This window comes from Atta colombica, unplaced genomic scaffold (genome assembly GCF_001594045.1).
Source record: "Atta colombica isolate Treedump-2 unplaced genomic scaffold, Acol1.0 scaffold102, whole genome shotgun sequence".
Taxonomy (NCBI): Eukaryota; Metazoa; Arthropoda; class Insecta; order Hymenoptera; family Formicidae; genus Atta; species Atta colombica.
This window is the reverse complement of record NW_017259187.1, coordinates 1,035,182-1,054,406: the sequence shown is the minus strand read 5'-3', so window position 1 is coordinate 1,054,406 and position 19,225 is coordinate 1,035,182. Positions and strand designations below refer to the sequence as shown.

General features: G+C 30.9%; 1 protein-coding gene across 5 annotated transcripts in view; it reads left to right on the top strand.

The window, feature by feature from the left end:
- LOC108688093 (extracellular sulfatase SULF-1 homolog) overlaps window positions 1-19,225 on the top strand; it is an 86,918-nt gene that overhangs the window by 45,557 nt on the left and 22,136 nt on the right. For all 5 annotated transcript variants that reach the window (XM_018194212.1, XM_018194229.1, XM_018194196.1 and 2 more), the window contains exons 2-3: window positions 13,078-13,396; window positions 14,532-14,771. In XM_018194212.1, coding sequence (XP_018049701.1) covers window positions 13,147-13,396; window positions 14,532-14,771 — 490 coding nt within the window. In that variant the 5' untranslated portion in view covers window positions 13,078-13,146. The remainder of the gene's footprint in view (window positions 1-13,077; window positions 13,397-14,531; window positions 14,772-19,225) is intronic.

The following is a 19,225-nucleotide window of genomic DNA, read 5'->3' as shown; positions in this document are numbered from 1 at the left end:
TATATATATATATATATATACACACACACACACACACACACACACATATATATATGTATGTATGTATGTATGTGTACATATATATTTGTACTCCAATTTTTATACTCTAAATAGAGTTGGACATAAATAATGTCTCATTATACAAGAAAACACAAAATTGATTATAATAGAATATTAATAAAATGATTTTTAATATTTTTGCTTTTTGAGAATTATGCATGTAGGTATATATCAAAAAAGAAGTTTAACTTTAAGATATTAAAATGTTTCATTCTTATCCCCGTTTTTTTAAATACTTAAAGATATTTTGTTTATTGAAATAGTTTAAAATATCTTTAAGTATTTAAAAAAATGAAGATAAGTATAAAATTCCAATATATTAAAATTCAGTACTTCTTTTTACAATGTGCTTATAATGTACAAATTAATTTTTGGAAAGCTTTGCATTTTTAACTTGCTTCATCTATGAATCAATAGATGCATACATAAGTTATTATTAGACGAAGTGACTTGGTTGATTTCCGATTCTTTGGAATTCAGATTTTTCACTTTTTGGATTTTGTTTTCTTGATCACGCAGTTTTATTATGGATGGATTTATTCGATTGTACTTACATGCTTATAATTTTATCAGCCAGACAACATATTCGTCGCATACAACGGTTATCCCTTATTAGTCATTGGATCAATTTTGACATGAAATGAGATAAATATGAGATGGAATGGGACATAAATAATTTTTCATATTTAAAAATACGAACTACTATTTCTTAGAATTAACAAAAAAAGAAACATGCTTCATGTTGCCAGAGAAAAAGAGAGAGCTACGTGATAAATACATATATGTGCAAATCGACATAAACGGTTTGCTATACGGTAGTACGTTTAACCGGTAATTTTGTTCTAATGAATCTAATTGCTTAGTCGGGATTCAGCAATTAACTGAACGTGAACGAATGCATAAACTTGTATATTTTTTCTTTTTTCATAATATTTCCTAGATAATCGTGAAACACCCTTCACGCATCATTAAACTACATATATCAGATTATTTGTCTAATCGATTTATTTATAAGTAATTATATATATTGCTATTATAATTTATTAATTATTGTATTACATTGGAAATATTGAAATATTTTAGATTTTTCAGTATTACGAAATTTTTTTGTACGATAATTTCTCATACGCCATGTAAATTTTATCTTTTTCATTTTTGCTTTAAGGAATTTATTTATTTATTTTTTTATTAACACAGATTGCCATGCATATTTCTCTGATTATTGAGATTGAAAATTTGTATTACACAGATACTAAAATTTCTTATGATAAGAAATAATTGGTAGCATAGTTTTCACATCGTGCCTCTATACTTAAACTGCGAGTAATTCTAACCGCGAACCTCTGCATTAACTAAAGTGCACAAGCCGTCGCCGATGCTGACATGACGTTAAAGTCTGCAGCGTGTTATTTCTCGTTCAAAACCTGTCGAGACTCGATCCTTTCTTGGATTCGCAATTTAATTTATATCGATCGTTTCTATGAACATTTTATCCAGGATTATTACGATAATTGGCATGGAAGATTCCTGGTATTTATGATATTGCGGGCGGCAATCAGTGTCCGATATTTTTGCAGCTTAGCAACAAATTCAGAGAAATATTTTTGTCTTCTTATATTGTCTACTGCAACACACGCGCAAATTATACGAGTCAAGACTATGCAATCATCTAATTATCTTAAGCGTTGCTGTCAGATTCCATAATTGAACAGAAAGAAAAGATTTTTGTAATTATTACTTTTATTTATAAAATGACGGATGAGCGTTTCAAAGGAAATTGAGAGACTTGATATCTGAGAATGCAATTTTGCAATAATCAGTATGGCGTGTCTCAAAATTGTCTGCGTAATGAAAATATATGTATCATATTATTATGTATTATATTTAATTATATATTGCTTCATCGGTTTTATCACATAAGTATCTTATTAAAGGAGATCTACGTACACGTCGAAACTGACTTCTTGTACGGACAATAAACAGAAAATAAGTATTTGATTATTTTAAATCATCGATCTTTTTTTACTAATCTATTTGTTGTATTTTAATTGTTCGGATCTCGCATATAAATAAATTGCAGCTTTGTTAAATGTTGAATAAAATTGATTGTCACTGTAAAAAAAATAGACGGTGACGGAGATGATACATAAATAATTAATGAATTTTTTTGAGCGGGCTAATAATCTTGTAAACTAGATATAAATCGGGATATAAATCAGCATCAATATTTTATTGTTAGACGCACATTCATAAAACGCATTTACAGGAATACAAACGAGAATGTCTTTCTTAGCTTACACGGATTTTAATAGAAATAGATTTATTTAGCGTATATATAAAAGAATTTCAGAGCAGAATGAGTAGCAAAATAGACATAATACTATAAATATAGCGATATACGTGTATTTATAATTTCTAAAATTAGAGATAGATGACATAAATATTTTAATAATCTTTGAAGTAAAAATATACTTCTAAGGCTAGGTTATTCCACTTCACGTTTCGATAAATCTTAGCTTTCTGTTGCTCTCTCTTTTATCTATTAGATAAATTATCACTTAGTTTATCTGAAGATGGAACAACCTGAGATTTTATATATATATATATATATATATACAGACTATAGCTTTCTAAAATAATTTATATATTCAATTTCAATACTATATATTTTTAACGATGCATTCGGAGATATAAACTGACTCTCGCAAGATGTATTTACGATTCGAACATTTTGATTTTTAAATGATTGAGACCTGGATTTGTTTTGATTCTATTGTGAATATGTAATACTTTGATGTCAAAGAAGCAACGGTAATTACTTCAATTAAAAATAACATTTTATTAAAAATAACACAATATATATCAAAATGTAAGTCAATCCATCTTGTAATTAGTTTCAAAATTCAAAGTAAACAACATATATTGGACTTAGTATAAATAAAATAAATTATAAATATATAATGAATTATGTAATAAAATATATAATGAATTATGACGACTAAAATAAATTTGAGTCAAATTTAATACATTGTCTTATCTTAAGTTAAATTGTTTATCTCTTTTTTAATTAAATTAATGACATATTGAGTAGGGTAATAGCGATTATGGAAATGATTAAAAATAATTCAAATTAATTTGACGAATTTAACAGTATATCAAACGCACTGAGAAATGCGCGTTCTTACCAAAGGCATCTCAGGTGAAATCGTTGCTGTCTCCTCATAGTAAAGCCGGTTCACTCATACCATATTCATACATTAATGTCGACACGAACGATGGGAAGGCAGAAGAGGCCTTCCCATGCGGTGTATGCGTATAGGACACGACTTGAAGAGCGTCGCGTGGGCCGATAAAGTCGACGTCGCCAAGCTGTCTAGCATTCTCCACGATTCTTCGTTTCTCGTTTCATCATTTCTTGTGAGGAGTCTCCTCTTCCTCTCTACGCGAACTTGTTTGACCTTATCCTTCGTTCTTTATCTTCTGTCCTTCACGTTTTATGTCATCTTTTCATATGTGCGACATGTACGGATGCCATACTGCGCAATTTTCGCTAGATATCACTTCTTCTCGTCATTAATTCCGCGTGATTATCTATTACATTACCACGTCAAGATGGAATATTTGCTGACAACGAGCAGCCGGACTTTCTTTCGTAAATTTTTCAGTGTAAGATCCATTCGTGATTATGAGAACGTAAATCACTTGTCATTTGATTAAGATTCGTTAGATACTTTGATTAAAAATATTCCTTCTCTTAATTATTTAAGAAAATTTAAAACTATTTAAACCTATTTAAAACACTTATTGTCGTCATACTGTCTTGATAAAGTTTCACATGCAAGTGTTACCATATAAAATATGATGTAGTTTATGATTAGATTTTCCAAAATTATGATACTATTTGTCTTCATGATTACCGACATATACATGCATACGAGAGAAACTTTAACATTCCGACGTTTTCTTAATTAAATCCACCGCGTGAAAGATGTGTTATTATGAAATGAAAATGATATATGAAGATGCATTCACATCTTTTTGCTTTTTCAAAAAAGAAAAACGAAAAGTCCCAGAGCTATATATATGAATCCTATGGAGTAATCTGTCATTCATAATGAAATATAAATTGAGCGATCTATTAATAATACCTATTTAAAACTAAATAAAAGATTTTCAAGTTTTAATCAACATCATGAATGGATCATAAGAGAAATCATGAATACATAATATCTATTCTCATTGTCTAATATATAATATCTATTCTCATTTTCGCGAAAATTCAAAAAGCTTTCGAAATTATCGTTCACTTCACGGACAAACGCGCAGAGAATCATCGAGCTGTTAAGTCTGCTGATAAAAACATTACGAGGAAAAGAGATATAGATATTTCTTCCTCTTGTTCTTGCATTCCGTAATTTCTGATTTATCTTCCTCACAACCTTTGATATCTGTTGTGAGAAGGAACCACCTCGTTTCTTTATTCCCTCTTTCTTTTATTTCGAATGGAGCACGTTCATTTAATCGGAGTCCTCGAGTTTCCGCTCTCGCGATACGATCTCGATCTCTCTCGTGTCGAGACGCGATATGCTCTCCTCGGGAGATCTCTCCCTCGAAATCTCAACCGAACAATAACCGCCTACACGTCGCCGTGGTGTCATGCGTACGGTGCCCTCGTCGTTCCTCATTTTCACGCTCCGCGGACGTTTATCGGGCTCGGCTTCGACGCCCTTTTCATTCTTCGTCCGCATTCCACCCTTCGTCACCATTCTCAACCTCGGTCTCTTATTGTATCGACGAAGAAAGCTGTCGTTAACAGCACCGGCTGCTATCGTCTCGACACTAATATCTTTAAGATTATTAGACGATGGTTGACATCTCTCTCTTTTCATTTATTAGCAAATACAATTGATTGAGCATTTATAGCGTTTTTGATAATAACACAAAATGTGATTTCTATTTGTGATAGAAAATGAAAAAATTATCTAGTTTACGAAATTGCATTGTTAAGAAAACAAAAAATGGAGAAAAATGGAGAATCCAAATTCGCCAGTTAAATCATTTTTGTTTGACGATAACTTATGTTTGTTAATTCATTGATGGAATTATTTATACAAAACTTCGCCTTTCAGAAATTAATAAATATAAGTAGTGAACCATAAACTCGGTATGATTATAAAGAGATATATTATTAAATCGTTAGAAATGATTCATGTACCGCATGTTGCGGTACATCAACATATTGGTCAATATGTCGGCTATTTTATAAATGTAATGCTTTCAGTAGCAGGCATTGCATTTATAAAATGTAATCTATTAATATTGATCAATTTTATAAATGCAATGTCTGTTCGAAAAGGCATCATTATATTAAAATAACCCGATATATTTTCTATATGCAACTCCATCTGGATTTTGTATAAAAATTGGGGTATGAATGTATACACATATATGTGCGTGCGTGCGTGTGTGTATTCTGTTACTGTAATAGAGGACGTATAATTCTCTTTTTCTTCCCTTCTCCTCCTTTTTTCTCTCTTATTCGTACATTTTATTCTTTTAAAATTCATTGAGTTTACCATCAATGTTTGTATTCGTGTTTTATCTTTGAAATTGAATAAACGCTTGCTTTTTATCCAGTACGTTTTTGATTTGAAACGAGAAATAGTGGACATAAATTTTTAAGAGTGATTAAAATTTTATTTCTCGTTTCAAACAAAAATAATTTTTATGAAAAGTAAATTTAAGTTTGTTTCCAACTAATATAAAAGACACAAGCATTACTTGAATAGAACGAATGAAAATTTTAGAAAATATTTTTATTGTACTTTATTATTGAAATTAATGTTAAATATAAAATATCGTAATGTTTTTTTTTATCGAATTTATATAGAATGAAAGATTTATGATTGGAAAATGTTTCTTACATATGTATATTGTTCCAGAAAATTGTGTACAATAAATAGATGTGCGAAGCGGACGATACATAAATCACGTCCGGTGTGTCGAGTAATTAGTCGACTAATATGTGTGGTATCAAAGCAGATGCAGGAAATAGCGCCATCACATGATCTATGTCTATATACAGAAGTACATGGACAGACAATGTGAAACAGGAAACATTCCTTGCGTTAAATTTGCTCAATCCGGTGTGCCCATTTCGAATGTCGAATGCATCTTTTGTACTACAGTGCCACTATTGTTTTTCAATTTACACAGCATTAATTTGATGTTACATATATAAATACATATATAAACGTATATAAATTATTAAGTTTCTGTTGTCACAATATATTAATTATATGGAACTATTTTGAAGCATATAAGAATGCCATTCTATGAAGGTATATTAAATGAAAATTTACAAATATTAAACGAGATATTTAAAAAAAATTAATTTATTAGTTGGATTATAAACGCATTTGCGATATAAATCATATTTTGAATAAAATCGGATAGGCTAAATAATAAATAAAATTTTAGCAGACATTTATATAATAAATATTGAATAAATTATAACTTTTCTTAATTTCTCAGTCTTATAAAATATCTTATATCTTGCAAATCTTACGCATACTTTTTAGATATTATAAAATCAGTATCAAATCAAGTATCAAATGAAATAATTATTATTAATAATGAATATAATAAGATTTTACATTTTTTGGACATTACAATTTTTAGCAATAACTATTAATGATTAATTATGATTCTTTCTTCTTTTTTTCTCGTTTTCTATTTTGACAAAAGTTTAAAAAATTTCTATAAATTGTGATAATACTTCGTATCTCATCTATTATTGATAGTGAAAGAGTTTTTGGAATTTTTTATATTTATCTTTATAGGAAACAGTAGCAACAGGATTAGATTTCCAAGTCCGCAAGGTGCAATTCAAGATTGACAAACGGATGTAACATGTGATATGGGTATACGTACGCATATTCACGCCTTGTGCAAAGTCAAAAGATCTATGCACGTGTGCACTCGTTATCTGATTGTGCTAAATTCAGCGCGCGTTTGTTCCTGCTATTCTATCCAGGAAGTGACATCAGTTATTGCATAGTATATGCATAGCAAATGCATGATCAGGATTTACGTATTGGCGTAAGGATCATCAATAATGTATATTCACGTAATTATTTCTTAATAGCTTTTAGAGTTAACACAATTCAAAAAGCATCAAAACGAAACTTATTATAATTATTTCCTATAATTTTTTGGATGCTGAATCCAATTTCTAAATTGCTCCATCACATCACAATTTTGAGAAATTTGCAGTTAATGTTGTAAAAAAGAAGTATTTTTACGCACTTTGTCATTTTATAATTACGATGTGTCATTAACATGCTAAAGAAAATTTATTGCAATCAAAATTAAGTATCCTTCAAGAAGCCTTCTTTTAGCCTTCATAAAGAATTTTTTTATGTTGGTTGTAGTTAATAAGATTCATAATTAAATTTGTAGGCTCTATTATATAAAAGTTGAATTAGATTTGACAATTTACCAAATAACTTTCAATAATTATATTTATATAAATTTAAAATTTTTTAAATCGCTGAATACACATCCAATAAAATTGATAAATTTAATACGATGGATTCGATATCGCAAATTTCAAAATCTAAAAAATATTCGAATTGTTGTACGAAAATGTGAGTACTTGATCGAAATTGAGATGAATGCAATTTGGAAAAAACGCGTATTTAATTTGCACGACAATCAAAACTTGAATACGTCTTTGTAAATAAAAAAATACCATTTTTGTTAAAATTTTGAATTTCTTGGAAGTATCCATTGTTCCTACTTTTTTTCTTTTCATTCGCGTTCTCAGTGCCGTCCGCCTGTTCGACTAGAAACAAGGTGGCTATCAATTAGCAGTAATTAATGCAGGATCAGAGATGCGATCGAGTAGTCTGGGCCGAACATGACTTCCTGACATCTTTCCAGCCGCCTCTCAACTTGTCGCGCACGCATACTTGATGCTAATTAGCATAATAACTTATGTCACGGCGATACGGACACAATGTGATGATTGATGCGACTAAATAAATAACATATCATTTCTGGGCTACTATAAAATTATTTGAGTACTGATAATCATAAAACTCTATTTTATTTTCTTACTATTTTTTATTTTATTTTATTTTTTGGATGCTCTCTTAAATTACGACCACTATGTATGTAATAAAAATATTACATACGTTAAATCGTAAAAAAAAATAATACCATTTATACATGTGCAGCATTGACGATATTTTTATAGACATATAAATATATACTACTCCCACGAAAGATATAAAAAATGAGTTCAAGGATTACGAGCTTATGATGTCTTGAAACGTGGGTATTTCTTACGAAATATGTTATAAACATTCGAAAAAATATATTATAGTCGAAAAAATATATTAAGCAATTCTGTATTAAATTATATTTATTTCTACTTTCATTATTAAATGATATTAGAGTTGAATTTAATTATAGATTAAAAGATTAATATCTCACAACGATTTATGTTTTTAACTATGTTTAGTTTAACATATTTTTTATATTTTGTAAAAGATGTATAACAGAAGCATGTATATTCTTAAATTTAAGTATTTTTAAAGATAGAAATGAAGATTTAATGCACACGTTTTTAATGCAAACAATATTTTTTGCCGTTTTGCGAATATTATATATTTCAAATTCATATATTCAAAAATAATGCTCATGTTTTAAGACACATTCTGTACATAAGTAGGTAGAGAAGCGACTTATCTCGCGACTGGATGAATAACTCGTGTTATCTGGATTATCATTATCCTTACGCCTCCCTGTGCAATCAACGTGAAATACAACGTGCAAGGTGGATATATACAAGATGAAATCTTACGAGCATGATCATGTCGATCGAGGAGGAAGAATCCACCATGTAGTATCCACACAAGTATTATGTACCTTGCTTGGAAACGTCACTGCGTGTACTTTACGAATGCCAGATCTGTGTGTATTAAAGGTGTTCTCCGTGCTTGTATTTATTGGCAGACTTGATCGTATTTCAAGTGCGGACAGAATTGAGGCTCTTGCCAAGTGAGCATTAAGCATACGTGTTAACGAATACATAATATATAGCAGTAGCATATAATAAATAAATTTTCTAGAAGAATATAAATAAAAAAACGTGAATTTTAATACCTAATTTATTTGTTTGTAATTTAATAAATGAAACAATCGATACAATTTAATAACAAAAATTAAAAAATTTTTCTTTATTCTGATTAAATTATAGTAATTTAATTATAGTAAAAATGCTCTTGTTGTAAAAATGTTTTTGTATAAATGAGCAAATCGTTTTAGAAGCGAGAAAAAAAGTTCAATTTGTAAAGTGTAAGAGAGAAAAAAAGTTCAATTTTTAGATATAATAAATTAAGTTATTGATGGGAAGACTGTGTGTTATCGACATATAATTATAGATATTGTATGTACAAATTATAGATTCATTTCTTAACGAAATTTTAAGAATTATTTAGAATAAACGATTGCATTATTTTAAAGCGTTGTTATCAAATCAAATTTATTCAGAAATTTGCAAAATTTTACTGCAGTTATTTATATTTTATTTTCATTCATGCAATTTTAGTAATATCTTTAGCATTTGAGCGGAAATTGTGAGCGCGAAGGCGTTTTGAATATTTATAATATACACAACATCAATTCCATCATCGATCCACCTACATTTATCATTCGTTCGAGCATAAGTTATTTTAATCTTGTCGTTCTTCCTGATGAAATAACGCAGGAAACCATTTTGGGAGATCGTATCGCAAATATGAGAGAGAGAATTAATGTTAGAATTATCACGTGGGTATGTAACCATTAGGTGTTGAAACTGGATTCTGTAGGTTAAAAGAGCGATACATTAATCTGCACACGTGATATATGCGCGTGCGAGTTTATACGAAGTAGATATATAATATAATAGTGACTTCTGGCAATATGAATACGATCATTTTGATCGTCATTCGAACAACTTCCTCGTATCTGAATGCAGCTATTAATCAGTAACATTATTTTGATACAGAGTATTTTAAAAACTCTGACACAAATTTCATTGGATGGTAAATTTCAGAAAAAAACTTTTGTTAGGTAAATTTTGTTATAATAAATTTCATAAAAGAATAAACTTTTGTTAAGGAACCTGTATCCTCGAATGCATTTTTAAGGAGCTACCAGTCGCGCGTGACGTTTGACAATAGATACAGGTTCACGTCCTTTGACTTTGTTTCGTAAAAAGATAAGAAAAATAAACAAAAACGGACTAGTATTGTTAGACGTCACGTGCAATGCTGCCACGCGATCGATTACGTACTCACAGTTGCTTTAAAGATATATAACTCTAAAAATGTATTCGAGAGGATACAGGTTTCTTAACAAAAGTTGATTCTTTTGAGATTTATTATCCTCTGAAGTTTGTACCAGATTCTAAAATATCCCGTACTAGACATCGAGAATATGCTATAATAGAAGAAACATAATAAAAAAGCATAATATGTTAAAAATTTGGAAAAAATGTAGAAATATGATATCAAAAATATGATAAAAAGTTTGTTTAAGTATAAACAACGTATAAAAAAATAAATACCTATGCTTTGAAAGTAACATGTGATTTTTAAAAAATCGCTGTTATTTAAACGTAAAAGGATATACGTTACGAGAAATAAATTTTATTGCATTAAAGGTGCGTACGGAAGGATATACAATAAGAAACCGAAGGCGCTGCGATTTCCGCAAGTAATATTCTTCCTTAGTGTATCCTCTCGAATCGTGGGAACTCTGTCCAGCATCGTGCGTTTGCAGCTGTGCAACCATCCGCATCCATATTTGACTGTCTGCGAAAATACGCTCTAGCATTTTTTCATCCAATCAACCCAATCGGACTCACATTTGAGTCTCATCATTCGATTTTCTTCTAGTTTCTAGATGTCTTAAAATACCACCTATCGTGTTGCTCGAAGCGTATGTTCTTTTATTCGTCTCACGTGCAATCGATAAACGAGATTAAAGGGATAATAGATTAGAGGGATAATAGAAGATAATGAAAAAAATTATAAACTTCGTTGCAGTACCGTTTATGAATCTTTTTTTCATTGATATTCTAGTCGAAAAACCATCGGAAAATTTCATTATAAAAAAACTTTTTTGATTAAGATGACTATAAGAGCATATAGATATAATATGAATATAATAGATAATGAATATATAGATAATGAATATAATAAATCAGATTGCTAAATAATTTTAAGATATTATATTTATGAATAAATTTATTGAATAAAACGATAATTATTGTCAAAACTATATATAATTTGCAAGTATTAGACGTTATTATTAATTTTTATTTATAAAAAATAAACAAAACTTAATTGTTAAAATTAAAAGCATATCATTTTTTAAAATGAGATACTTAAACAGTTGTATAATTAATAATTCTATATTAATACATAAAATTGTTAAATATCTAAAAAATTTTAGAACAAGACTTTTTGGCTTTTCGGACCTTAAATAAGAAATTTATGATGTGTTTTACGATCTTAATAATATATACGGCTAGGTCAATAATGGGAAGTCAAATCAGGTTTGTGCAATTTATTGTTCTTCTTCTAGTTCTTTATAAGATCTTTACAACATGCATCATGATGAAGTCTGCCATAAAACACGAACCATGCGATTATGATTCTTTGCTTGTTCCTCGCTTCTACAATTCGGCAAGGTCACATAATTTCTTTTTTTTTTTTTGCACCTTTCATCTTTCATTCCTGAGTAACAAGACGAGTTTAGTAGTTACTTCGGATGATCACGTTCGTTCTTGGTAAAGCCTGATGGGCATAGCGTACGCGGCATCTGCGGTAAACGTATCGAATCGTTACTAATGCGACTCGTTAATTGTTCCGCACGATTCGTGCAATGATCGCGATGTTGAATACGTTTGCCGTGTTTATTGGAGATAATTATCATACTGCGCACCTAAACTGCTCGTGGATATTAACGTATTACGTAATGCGTTTTGGTCGTGCAAGAATTTCATTCGTGGCCATATCGCGTCGCACCTCGTGCACAAACACAATCGAATGATTGGAATGCCTGATTCGATGAATATTTATCGCACAGTATATGCATATACTGCGCCGTATATTTCGCTGTAAATTCCTAATTAAAAGTTGAAACACAGAAATACTTTTATCGTTAGAAAGATGCTGAGGATTTGATTATTATTTAAACAATTTAAGTGCAATTTTATAATTATAATTTTATAAATTTGCATTTGATTGTAGATATATATAAAAATTATCATTGATTTGTAGGTCTTATTCGATAATCGAAAATAATCGATTTAAATATTTATTTGTATATTAGTATATATTGATCATTAATTATTTATTAAAATATATAATTATATATACATAATTATAAATGTTAAACAATTAAATAAAATAATGATAACAATATATTGTGTAATTATAATTACAAAGGTATATCTATAAATATAAATCTTTATCTTATGAAATACAGTTTTATAATGTTATTTATCTACAAACTTATCTACAGACATTTAGGAAATAATATTTTAAGGCATCAGATATCAAAGTTATTGCGTAAATATATTTGTCTTGTACAATTATTTTTATTTTAGTTTAATATCAGTTGTTTCTTTAATTGCAGTGATAAAAATATTTTGACTTGGCTTTGGTGAACCATATTTCACGTAATATTCTTATGAAGTTCCATCAATCAATACAATATATGAAATAATAGAAATTGCGATTGAAATGATTTCTCGTGACAGTCGATTTCCTTCTTTCATGCAATTACCTCTTTTTCAATTTCTTTCTTTTTTTTTCAAGCGGATGTACATTCTAGATATATGAGGTGAGAAAGATTCTTTAAGACTTTTTTTTTCTTTTTCTACCGCGCCGCGGTATCCAATTACCGTCAAGCTCACGCGCCCATTAACGCGATGCGTGCTCCGTTTTCCTGTTCCAGTCACAATCATGGTATGACACTTGATTGAGGTAGCCAGTCCATAAACGACCACCAACCGCTGCCGCCGCCATGAGCAAGCTATTTCAATTTCTGGCCCTCCTCCTGTTGAGTGTCAATGCCAGACGGACCGACGGAGACAGATCTGCGGATGACGCGTATACCGGCCAGCAGCGTCGCGGTTCTCTTCACAAGTCGAATTACAACAGCAATAATAATTACAATCATCAGTCGAACTCGCCCTATCTTCCGCATCAGCAGTCTAGAGAACGAAAACCCAACATCGTGCTGATTCTGACGGATGATCAAGACGTTGAACTAGGTTTGTAATCCGAGAGACAAACAAAAATCTCTCGGAAAAGCCAATCTGATCAATCCCGCCTACTTTAAATTTCTTAATTTTAGTAGCAGAGCACATGATTAGTTTGTTACCTCATCAACTCTCTCTATCTTTTTATTTTGTGAAATCAATCAATTTGGCTTCTGAGAGGCTCATTTATCGCTGGTATAAATGCCTACGTAGAACACAGAGTTCACTTTGTTTATTGCGTGCAGCAGCCTGCTGGCGCCTTATCTCGTCATCACGATATTAGTCTCAGTTCTTACGAAGGCCCGCTTCAAGATATCGCGACACATACCCGAAGAGAAACGCGTGCAATATGCAATCTTATCGTTACGTAGAACCTTACGTGTATTTATTTCACTAATTCGTCTGTGTTAATATCAAACTAAATTGTAGGAATTTTCAAGCATCACTCGAAATCTTCATTTATAGATATTTTGAACCAATTTCTTTTTATAGCAAACACGAAATTTTAATTAGAATTTGTTTTAATTGTTTGTACTATTTTTTTTCAACGTGTTACATTAAAAGACTAAATTAGTGCTATTACAAGCAAAGAAAAATGAATAGTGCAACTTAAAACGTAAATTGTGCAATTGACATCTTTATTTAGACTTATAACGTTTTGTATTTTTACTTGGATTTGCAACGTTTTAAAATTTTAATAGCTTCAGCACGATTTTTTAGAAATTAGAATTATTTAATTTTTACGAGAGACTACTCATATTTTTAATTATTATGATAATAATATTTTTTAGGTATTATGGTTTTTGTAAAGTTCTTAAAGTGATAGGTTTAAAAAAAATAAGTTTTTTCTCTCCTTAACAAATTTAAAAAATAGCTTATTCTTTTATTGTGACACATCTTATATATTTGGTATTTTTATTATGAAAAACTAGCTATTTCAAATATGAATTATAGAATCCACAAGTGAATCGTATATTTATTTTGTGATATAAGCATCAATAATACATTCGTATTCAGCATAATAAACGGCATACTGAAATCGACACGATTAAATGATTGCGGAACAATGAACATGTTTTGGCATACACATGAGACGAATCGATAAGTTTAATTGTATCCAAAAATGATCGCCTTGTATCTATTGCAGGTTCGCTGAACTTTATGCCACGGACTTTGAAGCGAATAAGGAACGAGGGCGCCGAGCTGAGACACGCGTACGTGACCACTCCCATGTGCTGTCCAAGCAGGAGTTCTTTGCTCACCGGTCGTTACGTTCACAATCATGAGGTCTTCACGAACAACGACAACTGCAGCAGTCCCCAGTGGCAACGAGATCACGAACCACACTCCTTCGCTGCTTACTTGAGCAACGCGGGATATCGGACAGGTAAGAGGATCCCCGTCGTTCCATCCTATAAGTCTGGTGGATGATTATAGTCTCCGCTTCGTGATTTCGCACTTTGCGAAGAATCATACGCATGCAAAGCGTTTAATGATATTATTGGAGTATTAAAAACATTTTACTTCTATTACGTGAAACTTTTTTACATGTTTTTCGAATTTTTTCAATATTAGATAAAATTACCTAATTTTTCCAATTAAATTTAATTCGACTTTAAGACTACTTTAACACAATAAAATAGAAACGGAATTATATATTAAAAAATTTAATTAGCGTCCTGTTCACCAAATTCTAAATTATTCGAAAAATCCTATGAGAGAAGAGAAAATTAAAAATAGTTTCTTGATCGAGCTATTTATCAATTAATGTGTTTATTACTAGCGCGATATGAAGAGAACTGGCGCGTTATTATTCGTTGCATTGTAATGCACATAACTCGACCTTTGACCGTACAAACGCAATCAGGATAATTGAGGCACGTTCAATTGAGAAGTGAGATTTCTATTTACCTCCCTATGCCAGCACAATGCGCTCTATGCATAACTGGAGTCAAATACGGTCAACGATAAATCCTCGTTACGTAGGTCAGCGTGAGCCATTTAGGATTTTCAATTAGAGAGGGGTCGAAACTTTGCTTTCCTTTTTCCTTCTTTTTCTTCATCTATCCTCATGTCACATATAAATTATTAATATCGTCGTAACAACAATTTCCATGATATTTATTCGCGCGTCATTAAACGAAAGGCAAACCGACGTTTCCTATTTACATACGGATGCTGCGCCCGCGGGCGACATATTCCTGCAATTAAAATCTCGATTAATTCGCCCTTCCCCCATTCTGCTTCCTCCCGACGTTTCCATGCTCGACATGCTGGCGTCCCGCGATTTTCATTCCGCGCAATAGATCGTGAATAGAACGAACATGGCAATGCATTCCCGCGAAATTCCCGAGGCACGATCCTACCAAACCGGGTTTCGTCCCGCGCGATTATTCGGCAAGTGTTGCAGACTCCCTTTCTCCCGTAGCCTCCTATCCCTATGTCTGATGAATCTTGCCTCTCTCGAGGACAAAAATGATCATAACGCGCACAGAAAATAAATTTTACTGAAGTATTTAAAAATTAAATTAAATTAAATTTTTTAAATAATGTTGATGGACTATTAAAATGATTATGTATTAGGCTGCTTAATTGCTTGGGTATCAAAACTTTTTTGTAACTTTTTTGTTACTTCATGCTTGATGCTATCATGCTTGAGTTTTCTATTCTCTAAATTCTTTAGAATGAAATCTCACTCTAAAGAGTGAAAATTGAGTCACTTTAGAAAAAGAATAGTTCAATTTTCAATTTTTAAGAATGAAATTCGATTCTTTGAATAACAATCCACTCTGACAGTTTTAAAGAGTACACACTCATAATTATTTTGATCTAACGAAGTTATTTGTAAACCTGTATCTAACTAAATTTTTAACATTTAGCAAAATTATCTCTTTTGCGCATTTAACATTTGCGCCGCGACGCAATCGATCGATTGATTCAAAGTCCGAATATTCGATCAAGTTGATTGAGACTCGACTTTTATCAATCGCACGCGATTTCGCGTATATCCGTTCAGCATCAATCGAATTAATCAGCATCGAACCGAAAATTTTCGATTACTTTGATGTATATGATGAGTATGAAATTAATCAACTACAAATGATTAATATTACTACATTTTCTTAGTTTATTTAATTTATTTATTGTTTTTATTATATTTATTTATTGTTTTTGGTTACTTTATATATAATATATAATTACAAACTTCATGTATAATTTAGATAACCAGGAATTATAAGATTACTGAATTTTTGTACAGAATTGAAAACTGTATTGTCGAGACTCTCATTTACTTTTGTCATCGAAGTTCAAACCCAATGTTGCGCATTGTTTTATTATATGCTGAGTAGTTTTCTTCTTAGAAGAAATTGAACTCTGTTGTATCTCTCTCGAGAGACAATGCCGCGTACTGCTCGTGGGTGAGCGATTTGAGTGAACAAATTTTAAATGTATTTTTTAAAGTTATCCTAACAATGATTAATTGTTAGTATGATATAGTGTGCTTTATTTATTTATTTATTATATTAAAAAAAAAATGTTTGTCTAAACTAGATAAATATATGTCGATATTTGTATGATATTTAAATAACTATTTAATGTAGTTGAGTTACTATTTCGCTATTAATTAATAATATACAAATATTATTACCGCAACTTATATTTTTAGAGTATTAGATTAGTAGTTATTACTCTGTAAAACTAGCTATAGATATTAAAATTGCTAAATTTATAATTGCCATAAGTATTTTGTTTTCTCTCGATATACGATCACTTATATTCATAGCGATAAGAAGTTAGGTGACAGCGTTACAGATTGTAGGTAAAATTTGCTATGTTCGTGGTCGCAACTTAGTTCGAAATGATACGCAGTGACATTAATGTACTGTAATATAACGGATAGATGCATCAGTTGTGATGTTACATACCTCGTCGCGTTTATCGAGAGACGCATGAACGTAATAGAATATGTCCTCCATGGTGGATGTCGCGGGTTTTATCACATCATATTGCATTACGATCGACGATTTCTTTTATCACTGAAAGGCATCGTAATTCGTGTTAGCGTATCCGCAACATCGAGAATTCTTAATGGACTGTGAAACATTGCAACCATCTGTCACACATGAGATAAATACCGCATTTTCTAAATGGAAATGGATGTCAAAATTTTATAGTATAGGTGCACGGTAATGATTTATATCTCCACAGAGTCAATATCTATCTTTAAAGTCCGATTTTTTTAAATGTTTATTAATTTTAATTGCGATTTAACTGGTTTTCAATTAATTTCTAAATTCTGAAGAGCGATTCTAGAAAGAGCGTCACAAAATCAGTTTTAGTTAAAAATAATTAACAATGCTAAAACTGAGATGGGTGAAAAGAATGCAAGACGATGGTATATATTTTGGGGTGCAAAGGGAGGCAAAAATCTCGCGATTGCTGGAACCAATCGGTGCGCTCGCTCGCCGATGTCAGGACCTTGCACATTCGGGCAAGAGAGCGGATCTCTTCTGCTTCTTCTTGTTCGTTCGTATCTTCCTTTCCGTCGCGTTCGTTTGAGACCATATTCGCATAGGCAGGACATTGCTCCCTGAAAGTGCAGCCAGCCAGCCGACCAGCCAGCCTCCTGTCTCTCGTCGATCGAATCACTCGCCTACATCCGGCACGATTGCTACGATTGGCGATCTTCCAAAATTCGTATATACATCCTCCACTTCCGGCGCAATGTCTGCGTCGTCGAAATAAAATTTAGATTTGTCAAGATAAATTCGTTTAGACTCGCGGCCGAAGGCGGTTAATTGCCATGATATGTTACTCCGTTTCATGATTTTCTCAAGAATGATCGTTGATGATATAAGTTTCTCGCTTGACAAACTCATACCTTGCCCCTAGCATACATTTACATTTCGATTCGATGGCTATACTCGTATGAAACTCGTCTCGACTATATTACAATCTTGCACGACCTGATTGAATCAGACCCCTTTTCAGTTCAATCTCACACTTTCGCTTACAGATATTTGCATAATAATATCATGCAGAATATAAAATATTGTTGATTTTGTCGAAGGTGTATTAATATATAATAATTTAAAAAATAATATATTTTTAAATTAGATTCACTCCAGATAGAAAATGACAAATTTTTATAATATGTAAAGTTGAATTAGAAATTAATAATTTTGTAGCAACATATTACGCATGTTACATGTATTGTACTTAACTTTATTTAAGAATTCAATCACATTTGTAAAGAATGACACAAAAGCAGAAATTGTATCTATACTAGAATAGAATCATATATTATGATTATGAAATCATATATTATGAAATGAAAAGTTGGAGGTAATAAAATTGCTTATTTATTATCCGAGATCTTAAAATCTTACTGTATGGATATGGCATTTAAAGAATATTCAACAAAGCTTTCCGATCATCGAATTATCAGAAGAAATGATTATCTCGAATTCGCAATAAAGGAACGTGTTTCACAAAGTACTGATTGGTGTTTTAGGGAAAGGAAGGAACTTGTTTTTTGTTATCGTCCCAGGGTGTTTCTGACCAGATAATAAATTTGAATACTGACCAGATGATAAATTTTCTTTGTCATTTTCGCGAGAGAATCTTGTCACGAGAGATATTCTCACCATTAAAGTGCACGATTTTGGAATCTAATGAGTAAAAAAATTTGACGAGTAAAAGAAGTATGTATAAGTATTTATTTGATATTTCAGAGGTTTGTTTTATCCATAGAATGTTTTCTTTATTTTTAAAATTATAATTTTTAGAGAGTAAGATATGCAGACATTTTCTAGAAAAGCATTACTTTTCGTGATTTAT